This window comes from Stegodyphus dumicola, chromosome 9 (assembly GCF_044657685.1).
Source record: "Stegodyphus dumicola isolate Sdum_Otavi_A_Nest chromosome 9, ASM4465768v1".
Lineage (NCBI taxonomy): Eukaryota > Metazoa > Arthropoda > Arachnida > Araneae > Eresidae > Stegodyphus > Stegodyphus dumicola.
Genome location: NC_140776.1, coordinates 180,639,630 through 180,656,806, shown reverse-complemented (window position 1 = coordinate 180,656,806; position 17,177 = coordinate 180,639,630). Strand labels below are relative to the sequence as shown.

General features: G+C 30.7%; 1 protein-coding gene across 2 annotated transcripts in view; it reads right to left on the bottom strand.

Annotated features, from left to right (window-relative positions):
- Window positions 1-17,177, bottom strand: part of Sec23 (transport protein Sec23) — a 54,530-nt gene that overhangs the window by 29,742 nt on the left and 7,611 nt on the right. For both annotated transcript variants that reach the window (XM_035365824.2, XM_035365825.2), the window contains exons 4-8: window positions 14,730-14,816; window positions 9,954-10,031; window positions 5,842-6,000; window positions 5,619-5,716; window positions 1,234-1,378 (exon numbers count right to left, since the gene is read on the bottom strand). In XM_035365824.2, coding sequence (XP_035221715.1) covers window positions 1,234-1,378; window positions 5,619-5,716; window positions 5,842-6,000; window positions 9,954-10,031; window positions 14,730-14,816 — 567 coding nt within the window. The remainder of the gene's footprint in view (window positions 1-1,233; window positions 1,379-5,618; window positions 5,717-5,841; window positions 6,001-9,953; window positions 10,032-14,729; window positions 14,817-17,177) is intronic.

Here is a 17,177-nt window from a genome sequence, read left to right as displayed (position 1 = left end):
GCTAAATCTTCTACTTTTCTTTCGCTACTCTCTTCAGTAATGATTTTTCTGCACACGAACGTTAACAAGAATGCGATATTTGTTTTCAATTGAAATACAACTATATCACTGCTTAAACGTTTTAAGTAAAAGAAATATAATGAAGACAAAATAAACTTAAATGAGTAATATACAATACTGAAAAAAACCATAAACATATTACAATATTCTTTTATATTTACAGTTTAACACTTTAAAATGACAATGGTGTACAAAAATAAGTGGTCAGTACTTTGGTATTACCCAATACTTGCTAATATACTGCCAGAAATCCATTAGTGCCTTTCAATGATGAAATATATTTTCAACGGCAGCAGATTAATAAGCACTTTTTTTTACTGTTTTTATTTTCATGTACTGTTTTGCAATTGCATCAAAATGATTGCTATTCTCAAACTTCCTTTCTGCCTCCCGTTAACTCTGCTGAATAAGAAGCAACTTCTCTTGAACTAATCTTTAGTTCTAACACCTTATAAGGTATTTTATCCCTCCTTCGAGTACGACTTCATGATGCAATGGTAGCACATTCAGTGTGTATTCGAGAGGTCGAGGTTCGAGTTCCGGAAAGGGCATTGCACATTTTTCACATCTCTCAGCATCAAAAACCCTAATGGCTCTACAACTTGTTAGTAGTTTTGTTAAAATTACATTACCACAGTGCATTTCCACATGCACAATTTGGTTGTATAAAAAATAGAACACTTACAATTTTTTTTAAAAAATTTTTTTGATGTAAAATACTAAATGTTTGGAAATAATGGATTGTTTTTTCTTAACGTTTTGGCAAGGTAAGTGAAAAAAGAACACAACATGCAATAAAAATTAGCATGACATAATAAAATGCATCCCCACAATGTTCGACATGGATATCCCTTCTCTTACGGGAAGTTCATCTTTCTACAAGAATCCGTAAAGAATTCAGAGCAGCATATAAGGTTTCCACAAGACTTGTCTAAGGCAAACAGTCATGGTACTGGCTATTACCCTGGTATAAAATAATCATTAGTATAAACTTTATGCACACAGCAATTAAAATTAGAAATAAACCATTAAAAGAGTTTTCAATGGTTTATTTCTAATTTTAATTTTCATGGATAAAGTTATATACTAAATTCTTATAAATATTTATCTATGCCTGTTTTTAACATTCACATTAAATTATGCATGATTTCCTTTTCATGCAACCTGTAGTACCTCTAAGAGTCCAACAGCAATCGAAAGTGCTACACCAGTTGATCTCAATGGTCTTTTTCCCTGCGGCACAGGCCAAGGATCCCTCTGAAGCTCTTCTAATAAATCTGTTAAACTCATGTCACACTTGTGAACTGGCTGCAAAAATCTGGCAAAATAATAACATAATCAAAAATCAAGATCAATTTAACTACCAGTTACTTATAATTATAACTACAAATAATATGAAATTTGAATGATTATTTAATAAGGATTTTTAATCCTTAAAATTAGGAGCAAATTTTTGTGTTTTTAATCTCCAAAAATTATTTTCCTTCTTTTACCATATTTCAGTTTACATTTTCTAATTTTTAATTAGAATTTCTATATTTTTAAAACTTTTTTACACTCGCATAACAGGAAAAAAAAATGATTAACATATATTTCTGAATATAATCATGTCATACATATGTTGAAAGGTAAGATTTTATTGAAAAAAAATTAGCTAAAATTGAAAACTTATGCATTAAATCACCTTGAATTCAGCCAAATGATGCTAAAAGTTCAAATAATCAGTTAACTAAGTTACCTCAACTTACCAGATTACATGAGATAACATTAAGAAAAAACAGGCTGGAAACAATTATCCGAACACTAAGAAAATTTGCATCAGCAATAGTATGGGTGAATTAATGATGACATTATCTGTAAGGAAGCTGATCATGAAGTTAATGCTGAAATGAAGGCTGATGCTATTTCTCCCATTTGCCAGAAGCGGAGAGAGATACTAAGAATTCCTAGGAAATTCCGAATCAGATACTGACAATGAGAAGCCTGGTTAAGGCATATTATGAATAAATGGATGCATATGTATTTCCTTCAAGTTGGCAGATATACCACCAAAATTAATAGGGGGACCGGAAAGTAATGTCATTTCTGCGCATGTCGACAACATGCTAAGGGCAGAAGTGGAAGCAAATCCATGTCAAACACTCTTAACCAACCTTGGTCGACCATCCAAGAACATTTAAAGCAGAATGGAAAAACAAGCAAAGCAGGTGTTTGAGTTCCCCATACTGTCTGAAGAGAAAAAAGCCAACCGATCCATCACATGCAACGTATTGCTTCAACGGCACCATACAGAACTGTTTTTTGATCATTTGATTACTGGAGACGAAAAATGAGTCCTATATGATAATCCAAAATGCAAAAGGCAGTTTTAATAGGGGTTACAAAAGGTTTACATCCCCAAAAGGTGCTTCTGTGTGCTTGGTGGAGTACTTGTGGATTTGTTCATTTTGAATTGCTGAAACCCGGACAAACTGTTAATGCAGATTTTTATTGTGAACAATTGGATCGAGTGAACCAATCTTTAATCAAAAAATATCCAGCGATGTTCAACAGAAAAGGCATCATTCTGCAACACGACAATGAAGACCACACTGTGCAAGACGGACACTGGAAAAATGAATGAATTGGGATGGGAGGTGTTGCATCACCCAGCATACTCGCCCGATATCGTACACTCGGATTTCCATTTATTCCCCTCCCTACAACATTTTCTTAGTGCCAAAAAATTTGAATGATGTCCAAAATGCCATCTTGGGATATTTTACTCAAAAACCAATTGATTTATATCGGTCCGGGGATTGAAAATTTGCACACTAGATGGCAAAAGGTTGTTGATAATGAGGGTGATTACATTATTGATTAAAAATAAAATGCGTTAAAAATTTATTCGTGTGAATTTAATGTAAGAAAGCGACATTACTTTCCAGTCCCCCTATTACATCAAGCCATTCCAATGGAAATTTGAAGGAACAGATCACTCTTTATTTAATTATCTAATCAACAAATATAAGTTATGAATATGGAATATAAAAACTTATATAATATAAGTTCAAACTTTGAAACTATGTGACAAACAAATTTACTAAATCATTACAGAATCCAAAAATCCATAACATAGTTTAAAATAGTAAAAAAATAAAAATTGTTTCCTTCTTTATTAACTCTTTTACTATGCCATTTTGCTGAACTTCACAGTCTTTTAATGGTTTGAGTATCCAATCCATGACTTCAAGCCTTGCTGTTCCATAAAATCATATTCAAAATTTTAATATTTCTTCTTCCCAACAACCTACACACAAAGGTAATCGATGCAAAGTTTTCGGTGCAAAAATTCAACAGCAAGTTTTCAGGGAATAACCATGAATTACAGTCCCCACAAAATTTTTTAACTATTTTTACAACAAAAAATCTGTATGTATCTGTATGTAAAATCTGTCTTTCTGTATGTATGTATGCATGTGATGATTGTTTTGTTCATAAAAACTTTTAAATTAAACTCTTAAAAAGTTCTTTTTTCTGTATTTAAGCTTTCTACATTCATATAGAGTTCATTAGATTTTGGATAACCAGAAGTGGCTTTTATGTGAAATCTACAACAATCTTTAATGGAGAATTGGATGTGGCACTTTACTTGAAATCTATAATAGCTTTTAATGAAAAACTATATCACAATATAATGTAAAATTTTTTAATTTTAGTAAGACTTTTATATCAATGGCCAGAACATATTAGATTTTGGCTAAACCGAAAGTGATATTTTACTTTTGTAAAAAATATATTACGAGATGATCCAAAACTTCTGAAATTTGGTATTTAAAACACGTACACGATTGGGAACATATTGCATTAAATGTATTCTTGGAATTATGCTAAATGTAAAAAAATAAGCTCATTATGAAGACAAGCTCTCATTATAAAGCAATTAAACACATTCGTCTCGATACTCAAATTTGGGCTCGTTTCACTTGCTGCCATGAAATGTTATCATTATGTATTATTTTTTAAAAAATAAAATAGCAGATATAAATAATATAGTAAATATAAAAAAAATATGGCAACAACTCTATTGGGATTTTTAAAGATCTTGAGATTTTGTTGAATTGTATGTGTGCAAGTGTGAAGAAAGTTATCTTTTGTAAGAAGAAATGAATAACAAACTTGGTTATCTTATTAAGAAAACAGAACATTGATATCAAAAACTGAGAAATGACTAAAAAAAAAAAAAAAAAAAGTATGACAATACTTAGGACACTATCAGGAATCTTGAAGATAAACTGCTTTTAAAAATATGATTGTTAAGTCATTGATTAGCAAATCCAAAACACTATGTGAAAGGCCATACTATGATCGATGCAATATTTTCAAATCAAAGCATGAGAATGGATGTGTACATGAGCATGTATGATTATCATTGACCACCGTATGGGAGAACATAATAATAAAAAGGAGTACTGATTATAATTAAAATCTACCCATAAAGTTTATAACCAAATCAGATTTTATTTACAAATGATCAGTCATAAGTGATAGTTTATTTAAAAATCAAAATCAAATCATCGTTAAATTTATACCTTTTTTTATTTGCACTAAATTGCACGTTAATGATACTGTTGACAGTGGTCATAAGCAAAATACATAAGTATCATTAAATTAAAAAAAATTCCCATTTAATATCAACTACTAATATTTATTCTACTTATTTATTTCTGCGATCGAATTATCTGCAGGTCATTTCAAAATCCCGTAGAAGCCAACTTCCAAATTTGAACAGCAAAACATTATTTAAAAATTTTCAATTTATACATGGAAGCATATGAAATGCACGTTATATGATAACAATTTAGAAGTTGTTGATGGAGCAGAGAACATGACTTATAGAATGGTGGAGCTTGGGGTATAAAAGACATTAACAGCTATAGTGACCGATTTAACACTTTATTCTTAATAAGCAAATTTTCAACATGAATTACACAATGGAATGAGCACAATTGTCATGCCTATTCTTGATCCCATTTGTGCCTTTTCTACACCTTTCTTAACAACTGATTTTGATGAAGGAAAGAGCATCAAGCAAGTTCATAGCAGAGAAATAAGAAAAAAAATGCGAGACATCAAGATGAAAACCTAGCTCAAAACGATTTAAATATGGTCCACCTTCATTTTGATTATTTAAGTTTTGATTTGCATATTTGAAATTATTAGCTTAAGTATTAATATAAGCATTTGCATCATTAGCGTTATATAAGACTCAAATGAAGTTAATTTTTAAATGATGTATTTAAAACACTTTATTATAAACAGTTGTCATTTTTTAGGACAGAAAAGGAAAATAACTAAATTAAATAATATGGGATGATTGCAAATTAAAGTTAGAATTTTGATTTACATAATTTTTATCTTGCATACTAATATACATACGTATAAAAAATTTTACACATATAAATTAGTTGACAGTAAAAAAGCAAGATTGTTAAATTAGTTTACTTCATATTTTAAAAACTAAAATCAATACTTCATTAAATCATAAAGTAATTCAATAGTTTTAAATGCCATGATACCTGTTAGCAGGAGGTACTGTTTGACCAACAGGCCCTCTTGGTTGCTGTGGGGCTCCTGGTTGCTGAATTTGAGCATATTTTCCAATACCCAACATGTCCTAAAATAAAAATCTTTCAGTTATTAATCTAAAGAATAGGACATAAAATAGATTTTATCACAAAATATAAACACACTGTACAATAATATATAAAACTGGTATGTAATAAGTTCATGAAACCTCACCTGTATTTGCTTGCCAGTAAGATCTTTAGTACCTCTAAAAACATAACTCTTGGAAATACCCTCACAACCCAGTTCATGAACCTGCACCATTCGGCCAAATGTTATGAGACCTATTAGAGCATTAGGTGGTAACAGAGACAGTGACATTTGCAAAGATTCCTGAATAAAAAATATACAAACAATTTTAGTAAAATTGTTTCAATGCAATTACAATTACCATCCACACATACATAATTCTAGTGGATGCACATGAAATTTCCAACATAAATAAAAGGTCTAAGAGAATGCAAATGAACTATTTTTGCTATATAACTCAAGCCTAACAAAAACAAATTTCCAGAAACACATTCTTTTAGAATTTTTATTTTTGTCTATAGTCATATTTAACATCCTGTTAACCCTTTTATACTTTCTATGAAATTGCTGTCATAATTATTTGTTCTTGAATAAAGAATTTACAGTCAAAAGTCGTTAATCCAGACTCGTCAGGACTTCGGCGATTCGGGATTATCGATTTTTCTGGATTATAGATCATCAGTTTAAATCTGGTAAAATGGCATGCAGAAATTATAAAATTAAAAATATGAAATCGTAATTTACGAAATAAAGAACAATTATGATCTAAAGGGTATCAAAATTTACAAAAAGAAAAAGCTTAATATTTATTTGTTTACTTTGTTAAACATTTCTTTCAATGTAAGTTGTTTAAGTTGCTTCGTTTTTTATGTGATAATACATTCTCTTTAATTCTATAAATAGACATAATTTCTTGTCCAGTTACAAAGTTCCGCTGTTCAAGTCCTATAATTGCTGTGTCAAGAATACCGACTAATTTGTCAATTGAAATGTTTTCGTTTTCAATAACCTCTGTCACTTTCTTCGCTATCGGAAGCGAAGTATAATGAAGAGTCATTTGCTTTAAATCATATCAAAGACAGAGTACATCGAGATGAAATACTACATTTAGTAAGTAATTATAAGCCAAATAAAATAAAAACATGTGCTCTCAAGATAAGGATAGTGCTGACAGATCAACTTCAATTCATTGCACGCTGCAGCGTTAAAGATAAACAAAGTTTAGATAAACAAACGTTAAAGTTTAGATAAACAAAGGATATGCCTTTATCCATTTTTTGCAGCAATTCCATTTTTTGTTTAATGGACTCAGAAACATACTTTCGCTTTGTAGATCCTTTACATATTAGTAAATATATATCGGAAATTCTATTTGACATAATCGAAAGTTCAAGCTTACTTTTATAAAATTGCTAAATTTTATAAAACAGTCTGCAAAAAATAATAAGCCGGATCCAATTCGAAGATTAAGGAACAACGCAATCCGCAACATTAACTGAAATAGATAATTAGATAATTTTAGCTTAGCTTATACCGTCCATTATACATTAAACATGCATTCATAAACGCATTTTTCGCACACGCAAATTCGCAGCCGTAAAGGTCTTTTGGCGACGCATGCGCAGAAAGTTTGTAGCTTTGAGGTCCGGATTATAGATCATTTCGGATTATGGGTGTCCGAATTAACGACTTTTGACTGTATATGTTTTTCATCCTTAATAGTCTCATGCACATTTTTGTATTGAAATTTTTCTTTTGGTGTTAATCACTGCTGCACGAAAAATTTCTTTTCTGTTATTTACATCATTCAGGAATTTATGTTTAATTAAAATTTCCTTTTCTTTGAGTGAGAGAGTCACTGCTGCTGATAACAAGCTAAGTGAAAAAAAACTGGAATTTTTTTAGAAGCAAAAAGCAGTGAAGAATCATCAATGAGGAAGGCAAGAAATAAATAACTATGTAAGATGTACTGACTGTAAAAGTATACTACAGAAAATAAGAGATTTAAAAAAATTATACAGATAACCAATAAATTAACAAATTTTATTCAATATAAATGGTAGAACTCATGCACACAGCATCAAAAGCAAAAGTGACAATTACAAAAACTTCAATAATGGGTTCAACAGTTATTCTGAATGCGATTCGAGAAAGAATTGCTGGTATTAGCTCAGCTATACAGTTCTTGTTCATTATATGGTTTCCAAGAGCCATCTTGATAATATATCTATAGCAATCCAACTCTTTGCAAATCATCATCAAATGGCTAGCAATCTTATCTACAATTAATTACAGTCCTACATACATATGCCAGTCCTACTGTCATCAACCGAATTCAGAAAAGCACTGTAAATTCTATAAAAAATTCTTGAACCATAAGGTGCTAATCAAAAAAGATATCAGAAGTTTTACAAAATTGAGAACAAAAATCTATTGATGAATAACATGAAACAGACACTGATGATGCAGTTGTTTGTAAGATATAAAATTTCAACAAGAACACAGTTATAAAAATATTATTTAAAAGATTTAAAAATGAATTTCAAATTTGTATAAATAATTTAAGTATTAATGTTTAACTATTATTTTAGGATTGATTAATGAATTACCGTAATTTCCGGAAGAAAGGCCGCATCAGCGTAAACGCCGCACTCGAGAAAAATGGCGGGAAAAAAATTAAAATTACACAGAAATGCTGCAATAGATTAAATTGCGCGTGACATCGTCGTGGGCCGTATAGATGCAAAAACTCAACCTAAGTCCTGATATATGACATACCATCTCCCTTCGGAATAGTTTTTCGTTTAAAAATGATCATCCGCTTTAGCTTGTCACCGTTTGTGGCACAAGCTAACACACATGTAAATGACATTCTTTCATGCCCCATCATAAACATAGATACAGTTTTTGCACCAGTTTCATCAACAGTTCTGTTTGCAGGAGAGTCGGAAGCTAACGGCGTTTCATCCATATTTATTATCTGCGACCAAAGAAGTTTTTTTTTTTGTCAATAATAGCTGGCACATATTTTAGAAAAGATGACTTTTTATACTGCCAGTCCATTGGTAATTGTTGCCCGACTGTTGTTCTAGTACGCACAGAAATATTTTTTCTTTTCATAAATCTGCTACACCTCCTTTGAAATCATTTATGTTCATTCGTTTTGCTATAAATTTTGCTTGTAAGCGAATTTTTACAGTCGAAATTGCCATTCCCTTTCCTCGTTGCTCCTTTATCCAGTTTGCAAGGTCGTCCTCTAGATTTGGCCACCTTACAGTACCACTTCTTTTGGCTCGTTTCTGTTGTGGCATATTTTTAAGAAGTTCTTTTTCAGTTCTCCATTGTCGAATACATCTGTCGTCCACTTCAAAGTCTCGAGCTGCTGCTCGATTTCCAATTTGTTCAGCACGTGAAATTACATTAAGCTTAAAACCAGCAGTATAGCTTGTGTGCCGTTTAGGGACATTTTAAAAAATCTTCCATTCCCTTCTTACTTAAAAACTATTCAACAAGTACTTGTACCCAAACTGATGGGATCTGTATCTGGCAGAATACCAAGAAAAATCCATTCATGCTGAAGGGGAAATACGTCAGAGTTCGTTATTGCGAAGCAGGTGGAGTCGTGTCCGCCTTTGAAAAAAATTGCAGAAAAGGCAGGGGTGGGGAGAGGATGGGTCCTGGAAGATTCATCGAATGGCAGAGGAGAGAGACTATTCGAACTGATGAGAATGTTGATTTGAAAGGGGGAAGAATGTTATTGTTCTGAGATCTCGTTTAGGGTGAATAAGGCATGTAGGTCCGTTCAAGGGAAAGAATGTAAACAAAATAACATTTGCAAAAAGCAACTGAGTGGTCTTTTGTGTGGGAACAGCACCAGTCTATGCACAATGACAAGGCCATCCAAACTATGTACAATGACCATCATAGGAAATATTTTATTTTTAGTGCACCTAAACGCCGTACCCGCTGAAAATTTAAGTTTTAAACACGTAAACACCGCGGCGTTTTTTCAGGAAATTACGGGAGTTGTTATTCTTTTAAATGAAAATTTTGTACCCTAAATGTTATGTTGATGAAAAACACATGTTTTCCTTGGTCAAATATCTAAATCTTTCAATCTCATTCTAGCTACATGTTTATACATTCATATTAATTACAATTACTAATATTTTTTTAATAAATAATGAGCATTTATACAATAATGTAAACAAAATTCCAAACATTAAGCAGACAACAAGAATGTTAATTCAACGTACCTTTAACTCAACTAACTCTTCTTCATCAATGCATGTATCCACAACAAAAAGGAATATAGGTGGTAAACAGGGTTGCCTCTGAAAGAATAAAAAAGTTGTATTAGCTCAAAGCATAATATTTAAGATAAAATTGTTTCATAAGAATAAATTGAATTTAATTAAATAAATTTAATTTAAATACAAATTTAATTAAATAATTCTCTGCATCATTGCTGCAAGGAATGAAATTTAAATTTAAATTTTAACAAATACGTATAAAAGTAAAAAAGCAAATTTAAAGCCAAAAAATTTTTTAAAAAATTAGAAAAATGTGCAAACATATAAAAGATTTAATTCTCGAACTAATCTACAATATCATTTAAATTCAGAAGCATAAGCAAATCAAGTGCAAAACCAATCCATGAAAATAAATTCACTAATTTAGCAAATTAAAATTAATCTAAACAATTTTTTTAAAAATGCACAAGTGAATTACTGTTGAGCAGGAAGGAGACAGACTTATCAAGGGGAAGTTGCCTCCAAACCTAACTCTCCAATCATTCAATTCGTGTTTCGTCATTCATGCAGGCAAGGGCAAAAGTCAAAAAAGTAAAAAGTGAAGAATGTCTAAAAAGAAATACCAATTAAGTGGTACCCCTAGAAATTAGCATTTAAGAATTAAAGTTCTAAAAGGAAAATACTAATGAAGTCTTTTGAGAAACAAGCAAGTAAAGTCAAGTATTAAATTAAACTTTTTTTAAAAAATTAAATTAAAAAAAAATTTTTTTTATATAAAAAATAATCTAGAAACCAAGTATTTTAGAAACCCTTGTCTACAGAAATCTCCCCGACAAGAATATGCATATCAATAAAAAGAAAAAAAAAGAGCTAGACATAATCCATATAAACCAATAAGAAACAAAAAGAACTAATTCACAATTTTTTAAAAAACAAATATACACTTAAAAATATAATTTCATATCTAGAAAATACTTAAATACTACATAAAAAATTTTAAGAAATACTTAAAGCAAGTAAATAGTAAGTTTTAATTCTAACTTACCTACTATATGAGCATTGGGGGTCTGCAAAAGTGTTTTTAAAGAGAAGTAAGTGTGCTCTTTAAATAACTATATAGATGGCGCTAATGTAGGTAAAGTTGAGTGCCAAGCTGCTATCTTTGTTATATTAAATTTTTTTTGCAAACATTAATATAAAAATATATAAAAATAGAAAAAATTAAAATAAAAATCCTAAAGGTATGTAATTCAAGTTTTAATTTTAACGATCAATTATTTAGGGAGTGAAGTAGCTGAGCCAAACAAGAGATGTAAGTTTGCTTGAAGTAAAATAGAGTTAAGTGGTATATATATATTTTATAAGAATTATACAAGATATTTATTCATTATTATATCACCTTATTTGGCATGGCGATAAACAAGCTGCCTGTCAGAATTTTGGGCTTGTGATCAAATCTTAAAGAAAGCATAGATGTTTATAAATGTATAGAGTACTTTGCAGCATGGGGACAAACAAAATACCATTGAGCTAAGCAACCTTGAGAGGTTGGTGGTAGGGAAGAAGAGTACCCTTGAATCTGTTTTCCAGGGCATTCTCTATTAAATTTAGGATGCACTGGAACTATGTATATTCCTATAACATGCCCAAGGCATTCACCAATTGCAATTGCAACATTTTCTTCCTTGGTTATAATGAATCTATACACCTGGATCTAGATTTACAGACTTCTTCAGATTAGAATTAGTGAAAACAATGTATAATACTTCTGAGCAATACATATTTACTGTACTTAATGTATTTTACTGTCAATCCTTTTTGACAGTGTCACCAAAAACTCCAATTTATTGGTAATAATGGATAAGTATGACATCACAACACTCCTGTTAAGACGATTTGATTTATGTAATCCTGGGTTTCAGTAAATCAGCTAAGGTTTCATAAGGAAGTTAGGTATTTATGTATTATCTCAGTTAAACGTGAAACTGTCGCCGAGCAAAGCGATTTTGTGCCGATCGTGGATAGGTACGACACAACACATCTGAAACATCTATACCTTCAAATGATGTAATCCTGACTCATTCTTGGTGAGCCATGTTTTATTTTATTGAACAAGGATATAAAATTAACTATTATTATATTTTTTCCTTGTACTTATGGAAAAAAAAAAAAAAAAAAATTTAAATTTGGGTTCTCCCTTCTAGAAATAAACAGAGGATGTTTTTGAAGTTACAGGATCCTACCATTAAAAAAGATTTGTATTAATGGACACGATATGGTCAGCTGAATATTTTCGAAAAACAGTAATAAATGGGGACAATCCATGCAGGAAGTTTGTACTCAGAGCGTTCTAATCAGAGCTTTTGGTAAAATTAAAAGGCCTAACAAAATAGTAAGAAATCATAAAAAGCTTTTTTTACAAAGTGGGTCAAATACTGATTGTTTATTAAATAAAGAGGCATCAGTTCCTTCAGAATTCCATAGGAATGACTGGTAGAACTTTAGTAGGATCTCCGCTAATGCATCATTTGATGGCAGTCAACTTTAATATTTGATGGGGTAATATTTAAGTATCAGAAGTTATATGTTAATTGCTATTACTCTGCATTTTGGGGGAAAAAATAGTGATTAACATTTTGGGATTTTCACAGAACATTAAAGAGTTTTATTTTCAAGGTAGCAGGTCTGGTTATACTGATGAGCATACACAACACATTAAAAGATTATAGAGCTCGTCAAAATGTCACAATAAAAGACACAATGGAAAAGCATGATACCAATCAGATTCATATTTAAATGAATTTATGCAGCATCAATTTTGTAAAGAAACTGACTGTTTTGTTGTCCATTTATACTCCATCAGGGATTTTTAATAGCTGAAATGACTAGTGCTAGTTTTAATGAATTGCTTTGTCATATAATCTCAAAGCTTGAACTTACAGTTATTTACAAGTAATATGCCATATCTGTAATCTGCACCTGCTGATTATCTAATTAAATAAAAAAGCAATCCTTTAAACTTCCACTCGTCCTAAGCGCAGTTTTGTTGAGATTTTTGTCAACATTCACAGCTAATCAGAAAATATATAAGTACCATATTTATCTTTTTATATGCTCAGCAGCTAAACCAAAATTTATACTGTAAAATACAACCGAAATGAAGACCAAGTAGCATTTATGTACAAAGAATAGCCTAATTAAAAGTATACATGTATGTAGACTAGAATGACAGTTTTCAAGTTAACTTAGTTCATAATTATAGCAAATTTAATAGAAACTAACTTTCAGATAATAAAAATGCAAAGATACTGACATAGACAAAAAAGAACATTCATTTTGAATAACATTCAGAAAATCAACTTTTTCCACAGATACCTTCTGATTATCAGCAACTGTTTTCATCATTCAGTATATATGGCATAGTTTAGAGTACACAGGCAATAACAGGCAACCTATGTCTGTATGTATCACACTGCAGGAAGCCACAGGTATAATTTTGTAGACCTGGTGAGTCATGCTCACACATGTTGTATAAAATTTGAGATTCATTTAACTGGAGAAACAAGAAGTGAAAAGGACCTGCAAGACATCACCCCCTACCTTATTTTGCTGAATTAGTTCGGTACAATACTCAGCAAACAAAAGAAAAGACTCTTTAAAAGAAATTTTGAAGGCCATAGTTAAACAGTTTCCATCAGATGTAAAAGTGTAACCATACAAAATTTTTTCTCCACTCATAAAATATGCTTTTAATAAAATGCCTTTTTTAAAATTACTTATGGACAAAACAGTACCTAAGGCAAACAAATATTTTTGCCATATCACAATGTCACCAATCAACTATCAACGTTTCAGAGGACAACAGTAATTAGAAAATACCCAAACTATTTTAGCGAGACAATTTTTTTTTAAATTAATTTTTGATAACATGCCTTTTTGTTTTCAAAATATTCAAATTTACTTTGCCAAGTATTAATTTCACTAAAATGCTCATATTACATATTAAATTTTACTCAAACTTTTTTTTTTTTTTAATTACATGCCTTAGAAACTGCTTATCAAATTTAATTTTTGTAGCTCAAACAAATTACACTGGATAGAAATGCTTTTATTATTATTATTATTATTATTATTATTTTTTTTTTATGTTTTGCAGAATCTCCCCTTTCAAAAGCTAGAATTAAATGTATTAAATGAAAATGCTTTAACAAATGTCATTTTTAATGCCACAACACTTAATCAACATAAAATGAAGTCATTTCATGTCACCACCTAATCAACATAAAATGACGTCCATTTCATGTCATAAAATTTATTTTTAAATGAAAGTTATGCTGTTACCTTTACAAAATAATAGACTAGTTAAAGCAGTTTTTTTTAACATTTAAAAATGAGAGATTTTAAAATATGATACTTTACAATATTTAACCCTCCGAGGGTTATGGATGTAAAACTCCATACCAAAGGATGGCTTTGGTACACCTTTGTTACATATGAACATTTCTGCCAGATCCTGATCAATTTGATTCTAGGTTCAATGCATATTAGAAGTAAATAAGCAATGTAAATAATGAAAAAGTCATTTTAGAATTATAATCAAGAAAACAACACTTACTCATGACATGTTGGGGACCTTTGTAATGTTTGGGCCAAACCCGTAACATTCGAAGGGTTAAAATTATAACAAGCAAGTGTTCATATAATTTAATACTACATTAATATGAATAAAAAATATGGGGAGAGAGCATGTATGCAAAACAAATACATACAAATACTTACAGTAATGGTATATTCTATAGTTGAGAATTGAGGAATCAATTCAGCAGGTTGATGATGTTCAGATATTGAAGCATATTGAGGGGGAAACTGTATGATAAAAATAAAATTAACTGAATTCTATAACATTATTCACACATTAAACACAATTTCAAGTTTATAAGCATATAAGACATGAAAAGCAAATCCTGAGAGTAAATAATTTTAAGTTTAATCTCCAGAATAAGGTGCCCTAACCCTCTATGGAAGCTGTCTTGAAACTCTCTCAAGTCAAGGAAGCCATCAATCACTATTTCCTCTTTTTCTTTGTGTGAATGTATATGGAAGGCAGACAACTTTCTCAGTAATTTAAGTTAAAAAAGCACAATCAGCGTTGTATGCATTTTACGTAGAAAATGAAATGAAATTTTTACGCTTTCTGATTATCTGTACCCCCACTGAAAAGTCACAAAAAATATTCATGTCATGATGTAGGGAAAAGTATTTATGTGGCAACCCAGGTATGTGCATAACACATGTCTGTTAGGCAATGCTAAAATTGTGCAATTCTCTGCCGTTTTCTGTTTTCTGAAGTGAAAAAGATTGCTATGTGCATGGTGAGAATAACAGTGCAGGGGGGGGGGAATAGGAAGGATACTGGTGCACAAACTCAAAACCTTGAAAGACTTCAGGATTATTCAAAATGGTATAAAAACATAGCAGAACCACATGACACCACTTGGATTTGTGATTATTGTAATTCATATGACACCAAGTTTACAAAGATAACGATTATTTTGAATGCCATTTAATATTTTTGGCAACCAAAATAACCGGGGAAGTTTTAATGAATTTTTCGTCAGATGATATCTCAAAGCTTAAGAATGTAAAATTTCACATGAAAGAATGGCTTTCCAATTCATTACACAGGCAAATTTCTGCCAGCTGTTGATTTTTCTGATTTCAGGTTGGTTGTATATTGGAAGGAAAGGAGTTAAAGTACAAAATGAGATAGTTATTTTGGAATTATACTTAAGAAAATATACTTATTCAGGACATTTAGGAAAATTTTAAAACTTCAATGCCAAACCTGTAATGCTCTGAGGGTTAAGTTAATATTTATTTAAGTTTTATATATGCCGTATTCATAATTTTTATCTACTGGTTATGCAATTAAATAGGGATATATGATTATCTAGCTAAATAAATAGCCATTTTTACTTCCTTATAGGAAGTAAGGGAAATATTGTACTAGTGAAAAATTTCAGATATCATATTTCAGAGAAAATATCCATTTTGACTACTTTCGAATCCATTTACACGATATTTTTGCACGACATCTGTGCGTGGAGACACAATAAAGGATTAGTTTTTTCTAAGTGGATTGTAAAATTGTTATTATGTTCTGGTTAAGGCCTTTCAAGTCTTTAGTTAATCTGCATGCAATAGCTGTGGAATGATCATTAATTTAAAAGTTTTAGCGGCACTAGCCCTAACAAGGCCACCATTTGTTCACATTTGAAATTTAGTAAAATAAAGAATTAAGTCAGTTGGTTCACCAACTCTAGTGTCTTTTTTCCCAGTGGGAACAAAAGTTAACTTTCTATTTTGTGCACAAAAAATTGGGTCTTCTTACCCATTGGCCAAATTGCTTACTTTGAGAGGTAGCTAAAAACAGTTAATTTTTTTTTTTAAACTGTATTTGGTGTTTTAGGTTTTTCTGTATTTTATGATTTTTAATAAAAAGATGTTTTGAGTTTTTGTGTAAGGAAATACGTTTAAATTCAGTGCAGCCAAAAATGGGTATAATTTAATAGGCTGTATAAGGAAGTCACATGGTGTCTGCATCAGACATCTTTTCTTAAAAATTCTGCTTGAATGATTGGTGAAAGTTTGGTGGGATCTCTGTCAGAATTTTATGGTATAGAGGAAAATAATGCAGTAAATTTATTTCTTATTCACATGTTTATAAATTACTGCTGGCTTTAGGTCTCCACATTTCTAAGATTATCATAGTGAATAGAAGTGAGCAAAACTTCCATTACTAAATACATTTTTAGTTTACATATGCAAACTTAAATCTTTATTTATTTCATCTCACTGCAGCTTCAAGCATGATTTAAAATTAGTTTTGTGCAGTGGTGTAACTAGAAAAGCAAGGTGGGATGGTGCATCATTCGGGGGGATGGCCAAACTGATATTATGGAATTTTAAACTTAAATACTTTGCATTCTTGGGGAACAGAAGAAGGGAAAAAAAATTTCAACTGTCCCCGGGTGTGAACACCCTAACTAGACATGATTCTAGCAAACACATAGCTAGTTACGGTTCTAGTTATGCATACATTTTATTTATTTCTCCTTTTTTTCTTCTTTTATACATAAATACATACATTATTATTTTTATATACTTTTAAAGTATAAAAAATAAAACTCTACTTTAAGTGCCAATGAGGAAATATTCCAGAAAATT